This window comes from Moschus berezovskii, chromosome 14 (assembly GCF_049115385.1).
Source record: "Moschus berezovskii isolate FMDL1 chromosome 14, NW_MosBer_1.0, whole genome shotgun sequence".
NCBI classification, from domain to species: Eukaryota; Metazoa; Chordata; class Mammalia; order Artiodactyla; family Moschidae; genus Moschus; species Moschus berezovskii.
In genome coordinates, this window is record NC_142473.1 from 83,931,921 (window position 1) to 83,954,990 (window position 23,070).

The 23,070-nt window shown below is 39.1% G+C and overlaps 2 protein-coding genes and 1 pseudogene across 2 annotated transcripts; all 3 read right to left on the reverse strand.

Annotated features, from left to right (window-relative positions):
* On the reverse strand, positions 1-930 carry LOC129554145 (olfactory receptor 4A47-like). Its single transcript, XM_055422770.2, has one exon. It carries the CDS (start codon positions 928-930, stop codon positions 1-3), a length of 930 nt encoding a protein of 309 aa, XP_055278745.2.
* Positions 931-6,874: 5,944 nt separating this feature from the next.
* Positions 6,875-8,442, reverse strand: LOC129554144 (olfactory receptor 4A47-like; annotated as a pseudogene).
* A 9,657-nt stretch (positions 8,443-18,099) lies between these two features.
* Positions 18,100-19,029, reverse strand: LOC148775711 (olfactory receptor 4A47-like). The gene has a single exon (XM_088843548.1). It carries the CDS (start codon positions 19,027-19,029, stop codon positions 18,100-18,102), a length of 930 nt encoding a protein of 309 aa, XP_088699674.1.
* Between the last annotated feature and the right edge of the window lie 4,041 nt (positions 19,030-23,070).

Consider the following 23,070-nt stretch of genomic DNA (forward strand, 5'->3'; position numbering starts at 1 on the left):
TTAGTTAAAATGAGATATGATGTTCCTTCTCCAGAGCTTCTTCATAGCATTAGTTAACTCAGAGTTTCTTAGACTGTAGATTAATGGGTTCAGCATGGGACTTATAACTGTATAAAACACGCTCAAAGATTTGTCAATGGGGAAGGTCTTAGCAGGTCTCGCATTTACAAATATAGAGGGAACAAAGAAGCAGACAACCACAGTGATGTGGGAACCACAGGTCTGGAGGGCTTTCCGCCTCCCTTCCTGACTCAGGTTCTTCAGAGAGTTGAGGATGACTCCATAGGAGACGAGTAAGATCAGAAACGCAATAGTGCAGATCACTCCTCCATTGGCCAACACTAAGATGCCAATGACATAGGTGTCAGTACAGACGAGTTTCAGTAAAGGGAACATGTCACATATAAAGTGATCAATGACATTGGGGCCACAGAATGGGAGCCCATAAACAGTGCTAAGTTGAATAATTGAGTGTAGAAAACCTCCAACCCAGGACAGCACCAGAAACACAACACACACCCTCTGCCTCATGATCACCAAATAATGCAGGGGCTTACAGATGGCCACATAGCGGTCATAGGCCATCACCAGCAGAAGGATGATCTCTGATCCACCAAAAAAGTGCTCTGTAAACAACTGGGTCATGCAAGATTCAAATGATATGATTTTTTCCCCTAAGAACAAGTCTGAAATCATTCTAGGGGTAATACAAGAAGAGTAAGTGACATCCATAAATGATAAGCTAGCAAGAAAAAAGTACATCGGTGAGTCCAGGGTCTTACTGACAGCTACAGTCACAATAATGACCAGGTTGCCCATCAGGGTCAAAATGTAGAAGAAAAGGAACATAGCAGAAAGTACACTCTGCTCCTTTGGATTTTGTGTGAGGCCCAGGAGGACAAAGTAAGTTACGTTGCTCCTTAGTTCCATCCAGTCTGGACAGAAGCTGAGTTCAGGTATTAGAAGCAGCTGGTCTAAAAGACAATGAAAAAAAAAAAACACACTTAAGCTGGGGGGGGGGGACACTTAAAGGGGAAAACACTTAAATGTACAATTGTTTATTTACACATTCACTTGAAGAATGCATATATAACCTCTATTTGTGTCTAATATGTCATGGACATTTTGATTACAAGTGGAGTAAGGCATCGTTTCTTTCCCTCAGTAATATGGTACATAACAAGGGATCAGGCAATTCCGTACCCAAGTTATATATGCCATTAATATTTGACTTCCCTGGTGCTCAGATGGTAAAGAATCTACTCGCAGTGCAGGAGACCTAGGTTTGATCCCAGGATTGTTAACATCCACTGGAGGAGGAAATGGCAACGCACTCCATTATCTTGCCTGGAAAATTCCATGGAGAGAGGAGCCTGGCAAATTATAGTCCAATCAGTCACAAAGACTCAGACATGACTGAGCAACTTTTTTTTTTTTTAATGAATATCACACAGTGTTTAGGATCATAGGTGCCTCAGATGGTAAAAGTGTCTGCCTACAATGAGAGAGACCTGGGTTTGACCCCTGGGTTGGGAAGATCCCCTGGAGAAGGAAATAGTAACACAATCCAGTACTCTTGCCTGGAAAACTCCATGGATGGAGGAGCCTTGTAGGCTACAGTCCAGGGGGTCACAAAGAGTCGGACATGACTGAAACTTCACTTTCACTTTCCTTCACTTTAGGAGTATATCAAACTATAATCAAAGAAGGCTTCCTGGAGGAAACAATGCTTTGGTTGAGTTTTTAAAAAAATTGAAAACATAAAATAGATGGGAGAGAATTCTATGAAAAAGTGAAATATTTAAAGAGTCAGAAAATATAATAAATGAGACCCACTTAAGGTAATTTACAGTATAGGTAGATCAAACTGTGAACAGAAGGTCCTTGTACTGAATTGTCTCAAACCCCACTGACACCTCTTAGGTCTTTAGGTGGATATTTCCCTTTTCCTGACCAGTAAATCCTGCAACAGACTAATTTTGAGTCAGCCCCTGTTTCTCCCCTAATTTTCAAACATGTGTATGCAATAAGGTTGCATATTGTCACCTTGATTATTTAACTTATATGCAGAGTACATCATGAGAAACACCAGACTGGATGAAGCACAAGCTGGAATCAAGATTGCTGGGAGAAATGTCAATGACCTCAGATATGCAGATGACACCACCCTTAAAGCAGAAAGTGAAGAAGAATTATAGAGCTTCCTGATGAAAATGAAAGAGTAGACTGAAAAAGTTGGCTTAAAACTCAACATTCAGAAAACTTAGATCATGGCCTCTGGTCCCATAACTTCATGGCAAATAGATGGGTAAAGAGTGGAAACAATGACAAACTTTATTTTGGGGGCTCCAAAATCACTGTAGATTGTGACTGCTGCCATGAAATTAAAAGACATTTGTTCTTTGGAAGAAAAGTTGTGACCAACCTAGACAGCATATTAAAAAGTAGAGACATAAATTTGCCAACAAACTGATTCGTCTAGTCAAAAGTATGGTTTTTCCTCTAGTCATGTATGGATGTGAGAGTTGGACTATAAATAAAGGTGAGCACTGAAGAATTGACGCTTTTGAACTGTGGTGTTGGAGAAGACTCTTGAGAGTCCCTTGGACAGCATGGAGATCCAACCAGTCCATCCTAAAGGAAATCAGTCCTGAATATTCACTGGAAAGACTGATGCTGAAGCTGAAACTCCAATACTTTGGCCCCCTGATGTGAAGAACTGACTCATTGGAAAAGACCCTGATGCTGGGAAAGACTGAATGTGGGAGGAGAAGGGGATGACAGAGGATGAGATGGTTGGTTGGTATCACCAACTGAATGGACATCAGTTTGAATAAACTCCGGGATTTGGTGATGGACAGGGAGGCCTGGCGTGTTGCAGTCCATGGGATCACAGTGTGGGACATGACTGAGCGACTGAACTGCTATGTAACATCTCTAATTTTGGCATAGTTTAATGGCAATGTAGTACTTATAAAGCTAACTTTTAAAACTTCTACTATAAATATAAGCATTCCTTAATCAAAATTTAAACAGGCGCTCCTTATTTATTAAATCCTATTATTTTCCATGTTATTGTTCAGCCAAAAATTCAATGCTCTTCACTCATTGATACTCTCATAAAAATTTAATAATTCCTATTTATTCTATTTTCAAAATATATCACAAGTTTGATCATACCCTACTTGTTAATTTCTTCCTGGTCTACTGAAGTAGCCTCCTGCCAAATCTCTCCATGTTTATTCTGGCCTTCAAAAACTGATTCTCCTGAAGCAGCCCAAATTGTCCTTTTAAATTTTATTCTGATGACATCATCCTGCTCCTGAAAAGTCTTAACCGTATATTCCAATCACAGACTCATAGTTTAATGTATCACATTTAATGTTTAGAGTAATAAGAACTGGAATTTCCATTTTATAATGGAAGAAACTAATTCTCAGAATATGTCATTCATTTTCCACAAATCACATATTTTTTAAGGGTTACATCTAGAACTGAATCTAAGTTTGATTGATTTCAAAGTAATATAATTTCTTTTACAATAAAGAACATCCCACACTTGTGAATCTGATTCCCATGATTTACCATTAGTCTTACCTTTAGAGGCTTCTTCAGAATCTGAACGATGCCTTTAAGTTACTAGTAAACACTAAGAATTATTTTTCATCGAGTTGGACAACAGAGGGCAAAAGTTGCCTTATTATTTGAGCATAAATTTGATTTCATTCGGCTGTCTGTCCATTTTCTTCATGGAGTCTCATGATTATTCAAGTCATTTTTATGTGCAGTGTAGATTATTTGAAAGGACTTCCAGGGTGCATACAGAAAAACAAAAGTGTATCAGATTAGAAACTTATCAAAATGACCAAGAAATCCTATGTATACATAGAAGGTATCAAGTAGCCATTTCCCAGGAAAATTTTCCACAAGTACTTCTTTCCACCAACTTGAAAAAGAAAAGTAGCATTTGGCTGTTTCACCCTTCTAATTCTGTCATGCTAGCATGGCCAGATCAGTTGACCTAAGATTTTGAAAGATGTTCCTGTGATTTTTTTTAAGTCATATTTTAAGTCTAAGAAAAGGCCTCAGGAAAAAATTGATGCCAGTTACTAAGTGGATAGCATCTACTTACCCTTAGGGGTGAAGATCATGGGATATTTCATCCCTTCCAGCTGCAATTATCATTGAGTCTTGGAACTGGAATATGTCCAAGACTGACTCATATTTAATTAATTCACTGGGATTTTCCCCAAAGTTTTTAAAGATCATCTATATGCAAAGATTTTAATAGGACAAGTCACATAATTCATGTCAGAAATGTCCAACATGGGAAAAAAACTTCATGAGAAAAAAGAATCATCATTAATCACCCAGATTAATATAAAAACCCAGTCATTTTACTCCAGTGAACAGATATGTTATGTACTACCCCATCTGCCACAGCACGATTGTCTATCCTTTTATTTAAGATGCAATTTAATCACCTTAAATTTTGGTTAGATATATGAAAGTTACATCAGAAAACACAGTTAAATGCCTTAAATAAAATATGTAGTACCTAATTTTAAAATCTGGAAGAAGCACAACAGTCAGAACTGTACATAGAACAACCGACTGGTTCCAAATAGGAAAGGGAGTGCGTCAAGGCTGTATATTGTCACCTTGCTTATTTAACTTATATGCAGAGTACATCATGAGGAACACAAGCTGGAATCAAGATTTCTGGGAGAAATATCAATAATCTCAGATATGCAGATGACACTACCCTTATGGCAGAAAGTGAAGAGGAACTCAAAAGCCTCTTGTTGAAAGTGAAAGAAGAGAGTGAAAAGGTTGACTTGAAGCTCAACATTCAGAAAACAAAGATCATGGCATCTGGTCCCATCACTTCATGGGAAATAGATGGAAAAACAATGGAAACAGTGTCAGACTTTATTTTTTTGGGCTCCAAAATCACTGTGGATGCTGATTGCAGCCATGAAATTAAAAGACGCTTACTCCTTGGAAGGAAAGTTATGACCAACCTAGATAACATATTAAAAAGCAGAGACACTACTTTGCCAACAAAGATCCATCTAGTCAAGGCTACGGTTTTTCCCGTGGTCATGTATGGATGTGAGAGTTGGACTGTGAAGAAAGCTGAGCGCCAAAGAATTGATGCTTTTGAACTGTGGTGTTGGAGAAGACTCTTGAGAGTCCCTTGTACCGCCAGGAGATCCAACCAGTCCATTCTAAGGAAGATCAATGCTGGGTGTTCATTGGAAGGACTGATGCTAAAGCTGAAGCTGCAATACTTTGGCCACCTCATGCGACAAGTTGACTCACTGGAAAAGACTCTGATGCTGGGAAAGGTTGGGGGCGGGAGGAGAAGGGGACGACGGAAAGTGAGATGGCTGGATGGCATCACCGACTCTGTGGACATGAGTTTGAGTGAACTCCGGGAGTTGGTGATGGACAGGGAGGCCTGGCGTGCTGTGATTCATGGGGTCGCGGAGAGTCGGACACGAATGAGCGACTGAACTGAACTGAACTGAACTGAATTTTAAAATCACCATCGTGATTATCTGGTTTGTTAAGATCTTTTTTGTACAGATCTTATGCGCATTCTTGCCACATTTTCTTAATATCTTCTGCTTCTGTTAGGTCCATAACATTTCTGTCCTTTATTGTGCCCATGTTTCAAGAAATATTCCCTTGGTATTTCTAATTTTTTTGAGGAGATCTCTAGTCACTCTCATATTATTATTTTCCTTTATTTCTTCACATTGATCACTTAGGAAGGCTTTCTTATACAAAAATATTTTTTCAAGACATTGCATAGTAAAAGCAAGGATTATATATAAAGAAAGTAACAAATATCCATATGTTAAACACATTTGCATTTGCAAAGATTATTGCCAAATCAAAATTAAGAAACAAAATTAGAGTTTACATTTATGAAGACAAGAAAATTCTGACAGAAAAATAAGAAATATGGAAATTTATTTGAGACCTAATCCTATATTGTTTGGGCTTCCCTGATAGCTCAGTTGGTAAAGAATCCACCTGCAATGCAGGAGACCCCGGTTCAATTCCTGGGTCGGGCAGATCCACTGGAGAAGGGATAGGCTACCCACTCCAGTATTCTTGGGCTACCCTTGTGTCTCAGCTGGTAAAGAATCTGCCTGCAATGCAGGAGACCTGGGTTCATTTCCTGGGTAGGGAAAACCCGCTAGAGAAGGGAAAGGCTACCCACTCCAGTATTCTGGCCTGGAGAATTCCATGGATTATACAGTCCATGGTGTTGCAGAATCAGTCATGACTGAGCAAATTTCACTTTCTTTCAATCTTATATTGTTTGGTTTTCATATATGCTGTTAATTAATCCCTATTTTACTTCAAATTTTCTTGTAAGCAGCAAAATATTTCAGTTAAAAATTTTGGGCATAATGTGATGGAAATATAGCAAAGAAGACAATCTATATAAAATTACAATTTTTAAGTTATATAAATAAGCAAGTGCACTTAAATGATAAGAATCTAAAGAGAAATTCCTCTGTGTCTGAACAAGAGTAAAAAAGATAAAACCATAAATGATCAAAAATCAGTGTAACTATACAATAGTAACCTTGCAAGTTAATTATATATTATTAACATCTTGCTGCATAGGCATTAAATCTTGCTAGCTACAGTGATAAATAGGTATTTATAGGCTTTATACGCTAATAGAGAGGAAAACTGTTTTAATAGCACAGTTGTATAATTATCTTTAATTATAATTATAGTAAAGTTTTTGCAAAAATAGAGAAATCAGCATCAAATTTTAAAATGACTTCTGCATTGTAAGGTAATGGACCCTGATGTCGAAAGACTCGCTTCATGGTGGATGATGTACTTATTTAATATGAGATACGATGTTTCTTCTCCAGAGCTTCTTCATCAGTTCAGTTCAGTTCAGTCACTCAGTTGTGTCTGACTCTTTGCGACCCCATGAATCACAGCACACCAGGCCTCCCTGTCCATCACCAACTCCCGGAGTTCACCCAAACAAATGTCCATCAAGTCGGTGATGCCATCCAGCCATCTCATTCTCTGTCGTCCCCTTCTCCTCCTGCCCCCAATCTTCCCCAGCATCAGAGTCTTTTCCAGTGAGTCAACTCTTCGCATGAGGTGGCCAAAGTATTGGAGCTTCAGCTTTAGATCAGTCCTTCCAATGAACACCCAGGATTAATCTCTTTTAGAAGGGACTGGTTGGATCTCCTTACAGTCCAAGGGACTCTCAAGAGTCTTCTCCAGCACCAAAGTTCAAAACCATAAATTCTTCAGTGATCAGCTTTCTTCACAGTCCAACTCTCACATCCATACATGACCATGGGAAAAACCATAGCCTTGACTAGACGGACCTTTGTTGGCGAAGTAATGTCTCTGCTTTTTAATATGTTATCTAGGTTGGTCATAACTTTCCTTCCAAGGAGTAAGCATCTTTTAATTTCATGGCTGCAATCAGCATCCACAGTGATTTTGGAGCCCAAAAAATAAAGTCTGACACTGTTTCCCATCTATTTCCCATGAAGTAATGGGACCAGATGCCATGATCTTTGTTATAGCATAGATTAATGGGTTCAGAATGGGGGTTATGACTGTATAGAACACACTCAATAATTTGTCAATGGGGAAGGTCTTAGCAGGTCTCGCATTTACAAATATAGAGGGAAGAAAGAAGCAGACAACCACAGTGATGTGGGAACCACAGGTCTGGAGGGCTTTCCGCCTCCCTTCCTGACTCAGGTTCTTCAGAGAGTGCAGGATGACTCCATAGGAGACAAGCAAGAGCAGAAACACAATAGTGCAGATCAGTCCTCCATTGGCCACAACTAAGAGACCAATGAGATAGGTGTCGGTAGAGACAAGTTTCAGTAAAGGGAACATGTCACATATAAAGTGATCAATGACATTGGGGCCACAGAATGGGAGCCCATAAACAGTGCTAAGTTGAATAATTGAGTGCAGAAAACCTCCAACCCAGGACACCAGCAGCAGCACAACCCACACCTTCTGCCTCATGATCACCAAATAATGCACGGGCTTACAGATGGCCACATAGTGGTCATAGGCCATCACCAGCAGAAGGAAGACCCCTGATACAGCAAAAATGTGCTCTGTAAACAGCTGGGTCATGCAAGATTCAAAGGTTATGATTTTTTCCCCAAAGAACAAGTATGAAATCAACCTGGGGGTAATAGAAGAGGAATAAGTGATATCCACAAATGATAATCTAGTAAGAAAAAAGTACATCGGTGAGTTCAGGATCTTACTGACAGCTATAGTCACAATAATAACCAGATTTCCCACCACAGTCAAAATATAGAAGAGCAAGAACATAACAGGAAGGACTTTCTGCTCCTTTGGATTCTGTGTGAAGTCTAGGAGGACAAAGTAAGTTACATTGTTCCTTGGTTCCATTTCATCTGTACAGAAGTTGACTTCACATCTGAGAAGTAGTTTACCTACAAAACAAAGGGGAAAACACTTAAAGACAGAAAAGACTTAAATGTTTAATTTTTTATTTATCCATTCATTAGAAGATATGCATGTTTCCATGGAAGCAACCTAGATGTCCATCTGCAGAATGGAGTATTATTCAGCAATTAAGAATACATTTGAATCAGTTCTAATGAGGTGGATGAAACTGGAACCTATTATACAGGGTGAAGTAAGCCAGAAAGAAAAATACCAATACAGTATACTAATGCATATATATGGAAGAAATATGGTAACGATAACCCTATACATGAGACAGCAAAAGAGACACAGATGTATAGAACAGTCTTTTAGACTCGGTGGGAGAGGTGAGGGTGGGATGGTTTGGGAGAATGGCATTGAAACATGTATATTATCATATGTGAAATGAATCGCCAGTCCAGGTTTGATGCATGATGCAGGATGCTTGGGGCTGGTGTACTGGGATGAACCAGAGGGATGGGATGGGAATGGAGGTAGGAGGGGGTTTCAAGAAGGGGACACATGTACACCCAGGGTGGATTCAAGTCAATGTATGACAAAACCAATACAATAATGTAAAGTAAATAAATAAACAAACTGAAATACCAAAAAAAAATGAACCATATAAAATATGAAAGTATATATCATGGTTATCCTAAAAACTAAAAAAGAAGTTGCAGTTTTATTCACTGCTTAAAAGACAATAAGTAGGGTATAGTGACAGAAAATAAGAGGGAAAATTCTACTGGGAAAGTAATCCAAGACGAGCTTTCTTAAAGGTGATGCTCAAGCTGAGTTTGAAAGTGTAGGAAGTGACTTCCATCATAGACACCATTACAGAAATTATACAATGATCTTATTTATGAAATGGAGCCTGGAAAATTCCATGGACAGAGGAGTGTGGAGGGCTGCAGGCCATGGGACACAACTCAACACACACACACTCACAACATACCCATGGACTCAGAGAATAAACTTATGCTTGTTAGGGTGGAAGAACTTGGGGGAGAGATAATTAGAGATTTTGGAGTTGGCATGTACACACTGCAACATTTCAATTAAATAATCAACAAGGTCCTACTGTATAGCACAGAACTCTGAACAGTGTTATATGGCAACCTGGGTGAAAGGGGAGTTTTGTGGAGAATGGATGCTTGTATATATAGGCTGAGTTCTTTCTTTGCTATCCACATGAAACTATCACAACATTGCTTATTGGATACCGTCCTCCAATATAAAAATAAAAGTTTGGGTAAAAATAAGCCCTGTTACAGCAATTGAAAGCATATAAAAATTAATAAAATTATTTCACTTCAGAGATGTCAGAAGATACACTTGAGCAGATGCGAGAGACGCCGGTCCCAGTGGTGCAGACGCGAGAGACCTGGCTGGCGCAACTGACCACACACAGAAGTGTGGCGGAGAGGAGCTACCCGACGTCCAAGGTAAGGTACAGCGGCTCCGCTTTGCTGGAGCAGCTGTGAAGAGATATTCTACGACCAAGGTAAGAGAAACCCAAATAAGACGGTAGGTATTGCGAGGGAGCATCAGAGGGCAGACACACTGAAATCATAATCACAGAAAACTAGTTCATCTGATCATATGGACCACAGCCCTGTCTAACTCAATGAAACTAAGCCATGCTACGTGGGGCCACCCAAGACAGACAGGTAATGGTGGAGCGGTCTGGCAGAACGTAGTCCACTGGAGAAGGAAATGGCAAACCACTTCAGTATACTTGTCTTGAGAACCCCATGAACAGTATCAAAAGGCAAAATAATAGGATACTGAATGAGAAATTCCCCAGGTCGGTAGGTGCCCAGTATGCTACTGGAGATCAGTGGAGAAATAACTCCAGAAAGAATGAAGGGATGGAGCCAAAACAAAAACAATACCCAGCTGTGGATGTGACTGGTGATAGAAGCAAGGTCTGATGCTGTAAAGAGCAATATTGCATAGGGACCTGGAATGTTAGGTCCATGAATCAAGGCAAATTGGAAGTGGTCAAACAGGGGATGGCAAGAGTGAACGTAGACATTCTAGGAATCAGTGAACTAAAATGGACTGGAATGTGTGAATTTAACTCAGATGACCATTATATCTACTACTGTGGGCAGGAATCCCTTAGAAGAAATGGAATAGCCATCATGGTCAACAAAAGAGTCCGAAATGCAGTACTGGGATGCAATCTTAAAAATGACAGAATGATTTCTGTTCGTTTCCAAGGCAAACCATTCAATATTACAGTAATCTAAGCCTACGCTCCAACCAGTAATGCTTAAGAAGCCAAAGTTGAACTTTGAAGACCTACAAGACCTTTTAGAACTAACACCCAAAAAAGATGTCCTTTTCATTCTAGGGGACTGGAATGCAAAAGTAGGAAGTCAAGAAACACCTGGAGTAACAGGAAAACTTGGCCTTGGAGCATGAAATGAAGCAGGGCAAAGGCTAATAGAGTATTGCCAAGAGAATGCACTGGTCATAGCAAACACCCTCTTCCAACAACACAAGAGAAGATTCTACACATGGACATCACCAGATGGTCAACACCGAAATCAGATTGATTATATTCTTTGCAGCCAAAGATGGAGAAGCTCTATACAGTTAGCAAAAAGAAGAAAAGGAGCTGACTGTGGCTCAGATCATGAACTCCTTATTGACAAATTCAGACTTAAATTGAAGAAAGTAGGGAAAACCACTAGACCATTCAGATATGACCTGAATCAAATCCCTTATGATTATACAGTGGAAGTAAGAAATAGATTTAAGGGACTAGATTTGATAGAGTGCCTGATGAACTATGGACAGAGGTTCGTGACATCATACAGGAGACAGGGACCAAGACCATCCCCATGGAAAAGAAAGGCAAAAAAGCAAAATGGCTGTCTGAGGAGGCCTTACAAATATCTGGGAAAAGAAGAGAAGCGAAAAGCAAAGGAGAAAAGGAAAGATATAAGCATCTGAATGCAGAGTTCCAAAGAATAGCAAGGAGAGATAAGAAAGTCTTCCTCAGTGATCAATGCAAAGAAATAGTGGAAAACAACAGAATAGGAAAGACAAGAGATCACTTCAAGAAAATTAGAGATTCCAAGGGAACATTTCATGCAAAGATGGGCTCGATAAATGACAGAAATGGTATGGACCTAACAGAAGAAGAAGATATTAAGAAGAGGTGGCAAGAATACACAGAAGAACTGTACAAAAAAGATCTTCACGACCAAGATAGACACGATAACGTGATCACTGACCTAGAGCCAGACATCTTGGAATATGAAGTCAAGTGGGCCTTGGAAAGCATCACTATGAACAAAGCTAGTGGTAGTGATGGAATTCCAGTTGAGCTATTTCAAATCTTGAAAGATGATCTTGTGAAAGTGCTGCACTCAATATGCCAGCAAATTTGGAAAACTCAGCAGCGGCCACAGGACTGGAAAAGGTCAGTCTTCATTCCAATCCCAAAGAAAGGCAATGCCAAAGGATGCTCAAACTACCGCACAATTGCACTCATCTCACAAGCTAGTAAAGTCATGCTCAAAATTCTCCAAGCGAGGCTTCAGCAATATGTGAACCGTGAACTTCCAGATGTTCAAGCAGGTTTTAGAAAAGGCAGAGGCACCAGAAATCAAATTGCCAACATCCGCTGGATCATGGAGAAAGCCAGAGAGTTCCAGAAAAATATCTATTTCTGCTTCATTGACTATGCCAAAGCCTTTGACTGTGTGGATCACAATAAACTGTGGAAAATTCTGAAAGACATGGGAATACCAGACCACCTGACCTGCCTCTTGAGAAATCTATATGCAGGTCAGGAAGCAACAGTTAGAAATGGACATGGGACAACAGACTAGTTTCAAAAAGGGAAAGGAGTACATCAAGGCTGTATATTGTCACCTTGCTTAGTTAACTTATATGCAGAGTACATCATGAGAACGCTGGACTGCAGGAAGCACAATCTGGAATCAAGATTGCTGGGAGAAATATCAATAACCTCAGATATGCAGATGACACTACCCTTATGGCAGAAAGTGAAGAACTAAAGAGCCTCTTGATGAAAGTGAAAGAGGAGAGTGAAAAGTTGGCTTGAAGCTCAACATTCAGAAAACGAAGATCATGGCATCTGGCCCCATCACTTATTGGGAAATAGATGGGGAAATAGTGGAAACAGTGTCAGACTTTATTTTTGGGGGCTCCAAAATCACTGCGGATGCTGATCTCAACCATGAAATTAAAGGACGCTTGCTCCTTAGAAGGAAGGTTATGACCAACCTAGATAGCATATTAAAAGGCAGAGACATTACTTTGCCAACAAAGGTCCGTCTAGTCAAGGCTATGGTTTTTCCAGTGGTCATGTATGGATGTGAGAGTTGGACTGTGAAGAAAGCTGATCACCGAAGAATTGATGCTTTTGAACTGTGGTGCTGGAGAAGACTCTTGAGAGTCCCTTGGACTGCAAGGAGATCCAACCAGTCCATTCTAAAGGAATGGGTGTTCATTGGAAGGACTGATGCTAAAGCTGAAACTGCAATTCTTTGGCCACCTCATGCGTCGAGTTGACTCATTGGAAAAGACTCTGATGCTGGGAGGGATTGGGGGTGGGAGGAGAAGGGGACGACAGAGGATGAGATGGCTGGATGGCATCACCACCTCAATGGACATGAGTTTGGGTGATCTCCGGGAATTGGTGATGGACAGGGAGGCCTGGTGTGCTGTGATTCATGGGGTCGCAAAGAGTCGGACACGACTGAACGACTGAACAGAATGGAATGGAATACTTACACAACTTTAAAATTTTCACAGGAATTTTTATGGCAGTACTATGTTAAAAAGGACTTGTGCCCTCGTGTCTTTTTCCAGATTTTATTGTGGCAGCTTTTAACCTTCCCATGGTGAGGATGATGTTAGCAGTGCATCTGTCATATAAGGACTTAACTATGTCGAGGTACATTCTTTCTATTTCCAATTTGTTGAGAGTTTTTTATGAAATGATGTTGAATTTCTAAAAGTTCATGAAAAACTCAAGAATAAATTAAGAAAATAATTGCATTTACAAGAGCACCAAATAGAATAAAATATTTAGGAATAAACTTAACCAAGGAGACAGTCTTGTAAACTGAAAAGTGCAAAATGTATCCTAGTGACATTATCAAATACACACATACATGGAAAGATATTTATGATCTGGGATATTTAACAGTATTAAGATATAAATAATAACTCAACATATTAGTAAGATGTTAATAATACCTTCAGATTCAGTGCAATCCTTATCAAAATCCCAGAATAGTTTTTATAGAAGCAGAAATATTCATACAGAATCTCAAGGACTTTAAATTGCCGAAACAATTTTGAAAGGAAGTGGAAACTTGGAGATCTCACGCTACCTGATCTTAAAACATATAACACAAAGTTATGGGAATCCCAGCACGACCATTGAAATAAAGGTGGACAGCATACTAATGGAATACTATAGATGGTCTAGAAATAAAGCTTTATATACATCCTAGATAATTTTCAGCAAGAGTGTCAAGAGTGTTCAATGGAGAAAGGATAGTATATTGATGCAAAGTGAAAAAGGAAGTCACACAGAAAATCTAATCTTGTATGACTACATTTGATTGAGGCACTTAGCCAGTCAAGTTTATAGAAAGAAAACAGAATGGTAGTTGGATGGTGCTCGGTAAATGGAAATGGGAAATTTTGTTTAATGGTTGTGAAATTACAGTTTGACAAGTTGAAAACATTTTAGAGATGATGACCATAATGTTGGCACAACAATATGAATTAAGGCAATGACACTTTAAAATGGTTAAAACTGTATATTTTGTTACGTATATTTGACCACAATTTTTAAAAGAAATTGAAGAACTCAGGTGACCTCATTAATTGGTTTATGATATGAACATGAACTATAGCACGATAGCCCAAAGTGTCTGCAGATATCACTGGCTTCAGATAACCTGGGTTTAAGAGGTAAATATGTCAATCTAATGACAAAACAACTAAATTAAAATCTCTATTTTTTAATAATTTTAATTTTTAATATATTTATTTACTTCAATTGGAGGCTAATTCTTTTGCAATATTGTGATAGCCTCTGCTGCATACTTGTGTCCCCTCCCTTCTGTGCTCCCCACCCTCGCCCCCCATCCACCCCTCCAGGTTGGCACAGAGCACTGGCTTGGGTTCCCTGTGTCATTAATCAAACTCCCTCTGGTTATCTCTTTTACATATGGTAAGGTATGTGTTTCAGTGCTATTCTCTCAAATCATCCCACTCTCTCCTTCCACTGAGTCCAAACATCTGTTCTTTATGACTGTCTCCTTTGCTGCCCTTCACATAGGATCATCAGTACTCTCTTTCATATACTTTAATACGCAATATATTTTTCTGACTTACTTCACTCTTATAATAAGCTCTAGGTTAATCCACCTCATTAGAACTGACTTAAATGTGTTCCTTTTTATAACTGAGTAATTATTCCATTGGGCATATATACTACAACTTTCTTATCCATTCTCTGCCAATGAACATCTAGGAATCCAATGACATAACTACTAAATTAAAATTTCTATTTTGTAACATTCAATATTTATTTTATATTGGATTATAGCTGACTAAAAATATTAGCTTCATGTGTACAGCAGAGTGAGTGAGTTGTCCATATACATGGACCTATTATTTTTCAAATTATTTTCCCATTTAGGTTACTACAGGATGTTGAATAGAGTTTCTTGTGCTATATATTAAGTATTCAGGATTCATCAATAAACAAAGAAGACCTGAAAGAAAAAAGTTTGGAGTCTGAAAATCAGATTTTAGGTGCAAAATAGCCAACATTTGTGAAGTATTTTGTGCTCCTCCAGAGTAGCTCAGATTGCCTGGTTATTCATGGGAAGAGGGCATTTTATAATGTGAAACTTCCTTCCCTACAAAGCAGTGGGAATATACACCCAGATTACACACGACAGATTGGACTTCGACTCCACCCTGCAGAGACACCAAAGGGACTGATGAAACACTGGGTGAGATGGGTTTACCCTCAGAGTGGCAGGAAATAAATTACGCTACGTGGAAGTGTGGTGACTTAAATAGAAACTGTAATGAGTCATAGTAAAATGAACGCTTGCATTTCAAAAAAATTTTGAACTGTATTATAGCAAACTCTTTTTTCCAATATTCCATGCCTAGGTTTTTGTCTGTCTGTTTGTTTTGGTGTGGCTTTTTTATGTGTGTGGCTGTGTGGTGTACCTTGTGGGATTCTAGTTCTTCTACCAGGGGCTGAACACAGGCCCTTGGCAATGAAAGTGCACAGTCCCAGCCTCTGGACTGGCAGGGAATTTCCAAATTCTAACTAATTCTGACAGTAAATAAAAGTTAACTACCAACTGGGTAATACATAAAACTAAATATAATTTTATAATGGTAAATAACTCTCTATCTGGAACTTGCCTCTGTGTGCCTCTATGTCAAAATCAACATGCTTTTGTTAAGTAGTGTACAGTTGTCAATCATAAAATTGTATTTTCTCATATAGATCAATGGAACAAAATAGAAAGCCCAGAGATAAATCCACACACCTATGGGCACCTTATCTTTGACAAAGGAGGCAAGAATATACAATAGAGAATAGACAATTGCTTTAACAAGTGGTGCTGGGAAAACTGATCAACGACTTATAAAAGAATGAAACTAGAACACTTTCTAACACCACACAAAAAATGAACTCAAAATGGATTAAAGATTTAAATGTAAGACCATAAACTATAAAACTCCTAGAGGAAAACGTAGGCAAAACACTCTCTGACATAAATCACAGCAGGATCCTCTATGACCCACCTCAAAGAGTAATGGAAATAAAGGCAAAAATAAACAAATGGGACCTAATTAAACTAAAAAGCTTTTGCACAATGAAGGAAAATATAAGCAAGGTGAAAAGACACACTTCAGAATGGGAAAAAATAATAGCAAACGAAGCAACTGACAAAGAATTAATCTCAAAAATATACAAGCAGTTCATGCAGCTCCATACCAGAAAAATAAATGACCCTGTCAAAAAATGGGCTGAAAACTAAGCAGACATACAGATGGCTAAGAAAAACATGAAAAGATGTTCAGCACGGCTCAAGTCAGAGAAATGCAAATCAAAACCACAACGAGGTACCATCTCATGCCGGTCAGAATTCAGTTCAGTTCAGTTCAGTTCATTCGCTCAGTCGTGTCCAACTCTTTGCAACCCCATGAATCGCAGCACACCAGGCCTCCCTGTCCATCACCAACTCCCAGAGTTTACCCAAACTCATGTCCATCAAATCGGTGATGCCATCCAGTCATTGCATCCTCTGTCGTCCCCTTCTCCTCCTGCCCCCAATCCCTCCCAGCATCAGAGTCTTTTCCAGTGAGTCAACTCTTCGCATGAGGTGGCCAAAGTATTGGAGTTTCAGCTTCAACATCAGTCCTTCCAATGAACACCCAGGACTGATCTCCTTTAGGATGGACTGGTTGGATCTCCTTGCAGTCCAAAGGACTCTCAAGAGTCTTCCCCAACACCACAGTTCAAAAGCATCACTTCTTCAGCTCTCAGCTTTCTTTATAGTCCAACCCTCAAGTCCATTCATGACCACTGGAAAAAACATAGCCTTGACTAGACGGACTTTTGTTGGCATAGTAATGTCTCTGCTTTTTAATATGCTATCTAGGTTTCAAATGCTATCTAGGTTTAATATGCTATCTAGGTTTAATATGCTATCTAAAATCTACAAACAACAAATGCTGGAGAGGGTGTGGAGAAAAGGGAACCCTCTTACACTGTTGGTGAGAATGCAAGCTAGTACAGCCACTATGGAGAACAGTGTGGAGATTCCTTAACAAAACTGGAAATAGAACTGCCATATAACCCAGCAATCCCACTGCTGGGCATACACACTGAGGAAATCAGAATTGAAAGAGACACATGTACACCAATATTCATCACAGCATTATTTACAATAGCTAGGACATAGAAGCAATTTAGATGTCCATTGGCAGACAAATGGATAAGAAAGCTGTGGTACATATACACAATGGAATATTACTCAGCCATTAAAAAGAATGCATTTGAATCAATTCTAATGAGGTGGATGAAACTGGAGCTTATGATACAGAGTGAATAATTAAGTACTTTAAATTGTAAAAATTAAAAAGTTTAGTTAAATTCAGTTCAGTTCAGTCAGTCATGTCCAACTCTTTACAAGAAGCTAAATAAAAATTATTTTGTCTCTGAAAAAGAGTAAAAAAGTTAAATGTATAAATTGAATAAAAATCAGTGTTACTATATAATAGTTTTCCCACTTAATCATTATTTACTATTAACTCCTTACAATACAGGCATGACACATTTCTCAATACAGTGATAAAGAAGCAATTGTGGACCTTACATTCTAGTATGGAGGAAACTGCTATTAATAGCATAACTGTATAAGTGTAATCTTTACTTGCAATTATCATAAACTCTTTGAAGACAGAGAACTTTTTCTTTTTAAATAAAAAATTTTAAATCAGAATCAAATTTTAAAATGACTTCTGCATTCTAAGGAAATGGACCCTGATGTGAAATGACTCCCTTCATGGTCGATGATACACTTATTTAATATGAGATATGATGTCTCTTCTCCAGAGCTTCTTCATTGCATTAGTCAAATCAGAATTTCTTAGACTGTAGATAAATGGGTTCAGCATGGGGGTTATGACTGTATAAAACACACTTACAGATTTGTCAATGGGGAATGTTTTAGCGGGTCTTGCATACATGAAAATGCAGGGAACAAAGAAGCAGACAACCACAGTGATGTGGGAACCACAGGTCTGGAGGGCTTTCCGCCTCCCTTCCTGACTCAGGTTCTTCAGAGAGTGCAAGATGACTCCATAGGAGATGAGTAAGAGCAAAAACACTACAGTGCAGATCAGTCCTCCGTTGGCCAACACTAAGATGCCAATGGCATAGGTGTCAGTACAGACGAGTTCCAATAAGGGGTACATGTCACACATATAGTGATCAATGACATTCGGGCCACAGAATGGGAGCCAATAAATAGTGCTAAGTTGAATAATTGAGTGCAGAAAACCTCCAGCCCAGGACAGCACCAGGAGCACAACACACACCCTCTGCCTCATGATGACCAAATAATGCAGGGGCTTACAGATGGCCACATAGCGGTCATAGGCCATCACCAGCAGAAGGAAGACCCCTGATCCAGCAAAAAAGTGCTCTGTAAAGAGCTGGGCCATACAAGATTCAAAGGATGTGTTTTTTTGCCCATATAACAACTCTGAAATCAATCTGGGAGTTATAGAAGTGGAGTAAGTGACATCCATAAATGATAAGCTAGCAAGAAAAAAGTACATCGGTGAGTTCAGGGTCTTACTGACAGCTGTAGTCACTATAATAAGAAGATTGCCCACCAGAGTCAAAAGGTAGATGAACAGGAACAAAACAAAAAGAACTTTCTGCTCCTTTGGATTCTGTGTGAGACCCAGAAGAACAAAGTAGGTTACATTTTTTGTTGATTCCATGTAATCTGGACAGGAGCTGACTTCACATATCAAAGCAGTTTACCTAAAAAAAAAAACAAGGGGGGAAACACTTAAAAGGAAGAAAGTGCTCAAATGTATAAGAATAATTTTTTATTTATCCATTCATTGGAACAACACGTATAGAACATCCATTTGTGTCTAACGTGTCATAGACATTTTGATTACCAAATTGAATAAGGCATAGTTTTTTGTTTTCTGTCTTTTGTTTTTGTTTGTTTGTTTGTTTTAACCCCATTGACATGACACAGAATGAAATAGCAAGCAATTCCAGACACATGTATTCAGTTCAGTTCAGTCACTCAGTCGTGTCCGACTCTTTGTGACCCCATGAACAGCAGCTCTCCAGGCCTCCCTGTCCATCACCAACTCCCGGAGTTCACTCAAACTCATGTCCATCGAGTCGGTGATGCCATCCAGCCATCTCATTCTCTGTCATCCCCTTCTCCTCCTGCCCCCAATCCCTCCCAGCACCAGAGTCTTTTCCAGTGAGTCAGCCCTTCTCATGAGGTGGCCGACACATGTATTAAGTCCCATTAAATTCACGCAGTGCTGGAGACTCAGAATACAGGAATGTATCAAATGGGTATCACAGAAGACTTTCAATAGGAAACAGTACTTGAGCTGAGTGTATGAAATAATTGAAAGTATAAAGAAACAGGAAGAGAAAGCCATGAAAAGGTGCAGCATTTATAGACACAAAGTATAATATATTAGACACACTTAAGGTAATGCACATAGTCAATATGGGTAGATGAATGTGTGAATAGAAGGTCCTTGTCCTGAATTGTCTCTAACTTCACTGACACTTCTTAAGTCTTTAGGTGCGTATTTCCCTTTTCTCACCAATAAGTTAGACTGCAGCAGTCTAATTTTGCATCTCCAACCCCTATCTTCCCCCTAAATTTCAAACGTTTATTTGCAACATCTCTAATTTTGAAATCAAATCGAATAGTAATTTACTATTTGTAAAACTAACTTCTGAATTTTCCACAAGAAGCCTGAGCATTTTCTAAACAAAATTTAAAGAGGCATTCCTTATTTATCTCATTAAATACTATAATTTTCCATGTTATTGTTCAGAAACAAAATTTTAGTGTTCTTTACCCATTTGTTACTCTCATAAAATTTGAATAACTCCTACTAACTCTACTTTCAAAATATATCACAGATTTGATCATTCCCTACTTAATTTCTTCCAGGTCCACCGTAATAGCCTCCTACTAAGTCTCTCCACATTTATATTGCCCTCAAAAGCTGGTTCTCCTGAAGCAGCCCAAACTGTCCCTTTTAATCTTATTCTGATAACATCACTCAAGTAGAGTGAGAAGTACTCCAAACTCCTATAGTATATTCTAATCAAACACTCATAGTTTAATGTAATACATTTAATATTTACAGTAGCAAGAGCTGTAATCCTTGTTTCAGAAGTGAAGAAATTAAGGCTCAGAATATCTAATTCATTTTCTCAAGTACACATTTTTAAGTCATACACCTAGAATTGAATCTAAGTTTGATTTACTCTAAGTAATTTACTCTCTTATATAACAAAGAAAGTCTCACAACTGTGACCCTGGGTCCCAGTATTTAATATCACTCTTACCTTCTGGACTCTTATTCAGAACCTGAAGAATGACTTGAAGTTACTCATAAACACTTGGAATTATTTTTCATCCAGTTTGACAACAGAGGGCAAAAGGCCGCCTTATTAGTTGAGCATATAATTTATTTGACTGTCTGTCCATTTGCTTCATGGAGTCTTCTGATTATTCAGATCATTTTTATGTGCAGTGTAGATTATTTGAAAGGAATTCCATGGTGCACACACTGATAAACAAGTTTATTGCATTAGTGCATTAGGAAATATATCAAAATGACAAGCAAATCCTGCACATACATAGAAGAAATTAACTAGTTATTTGGCAGGGACATTTTTCACAAGTAACTTCTTTCCTACTAACTTCAAAAAGAAAAATAGCATTTGACTATTCAGTTCTTTTCACTCTGTCATATTAACATGACCAGACTCATTGACTAAAATTTTGAAAGACATTCCCATGATACTTTTAAAATCATGCTATAAGTCTAAGAAAGGACCTCCTGAAATTGTTATGCCAGGTACTAAGTGAATGGCATCTTCTTCCTATTAGGGGTGAAGATCACAGGCTATTTCATCCCTTCCAGCTGCAATTATCACTGGGTCTTGGAATGTGTCCAAGGTTGATTCTTGTTAATTAATTCATTGGGATTTTCCACAAAGGTTTTAAGGAACATCTATAGAGGCTTTCCAGATGGCTCAGTGGTGAAGAATTCACTTGACAGGGCATAAGATGCAGGTTTGATCTCTTGGTTGGGATGATCCCCTGGAGAAGGAAATAGCAACCCATTCCAGTATCCTTGCCTGGGAAATCTTATGGACAGAGGAGCCTGGCAAGCTACAGTCCATGGGGTGGCAAAAGAATCAAACATGACCTAGGAACTAAACAACAACAGAAATTATGTGAAGATATTACTAGAGAAAATCACATAATATCAGAAAGATATAACATCCAAAAAAAAGTAGCTTTAGAATCGTTATGAGGCTGCAGCCAATGAGGATAAAATACAGATTCACTCATTTTGATCAACTGGACTTATTAATATATTCTCCCCTGCCATGGGAAGAACATCTTTCCTTTCATTCAATACTAGATTTAATCACCTTAAAATTTGGTTAAATAAATTAAATTATACTAAAAACAAAATTAAACGTTTTAAAGTTTTAGATGTAACAACTAATGATTTATCCAATTAATTGTTTTTAACAGTTAAGGCACATCTCTTATGCCAGCAACTGTGCTATGAGCTAGGAAACAGCACTTAATAAAACCAGAGGGAAAATCACGTGAAAAAAATTTTTTCCTGCATGGATATTATAATAGGTCAGACAATAAAGAAGGAGATATTTAATAAAGCAGGTATAGTCTTATTCAGGGTTAATAAGGTAATAAATAGAATAATGTGACAGAAAAGAAGAGGGAGAATTCTACTGTGGATAATATAATCGGAGAAGACCCTTAAAAAGTTATCATTAAACTGTGATTGAAAGGTAGGAAGTGGATCCGATACCAAACTGCAAGCAGGCTTCCTTGAAAGCAAGACTTCTTGGGTTTCTGGCGGGTCAACATCCGCCTCAGAAGGTGCGCCGGTTGTACACGCAGAAAACCGAGCAGCAGGGACTGGGGAGGCGATAACTCACAGTGACCCCGCTCGCCAGACACATGGTCACCTGAGCTGCTCAGACCGGGGAAGGGCACCAAATGCAGGCCCAACCAAATCTGTGCCTTTGTGGAGTACCTGCTTACCTGAACCGGAGAGGCTTAGACCTGGGAGGTACATGCAACCCAGCGCCGGCCTCAGACAATTCCCGGAAGAGCAACCTAGAGCCTGTGCAGTGTAGACTGGGACAGCACACACGCTGTGAGTGGGGGAAAACCCAGTGTGGCCAAGACACTGTGAGCACTCCCCACAGATGCCAGAGATATTTGTCTGCAGCGTTCCTCCCTTCCCAGAACAGGACTGAACAACTGAGCCTTAAAAAGTGTCCACCACTGCCCCCTAGTGTCAGGGAGGAAATTAGACACTGAAGAGACTAGCAAACAGAAGCTAAAACAGAGGGAACCACCTTGGAAATGACAGATAGAGACTTCTAGAGGCTACTCCAAGAATAAGACCAAAAACCAGAGGCAAGAGGCTTAAGCCCGAATCCTGAGAACACCAGAGAGCTCCTGACTCCAGGGAACATTAGTCGATAGGAGCTCATCAAATGCCTCCATGCCTACACTGAAACCAAGCACCACCCAAGGGTCAACAAGTTCCAGAGCAAGATATACCACGAAAATTCTCCAGTAACACAGGAAACTAGACCTGAGCTTCAATATACAGGCTGACCAAAGTCACTCCAAACCAACTGACATCTCATAACTCATTACTGGACACTTCACTGTACTCCAGAGAGAAGAAATCCAGCTCCACCCACCAGAA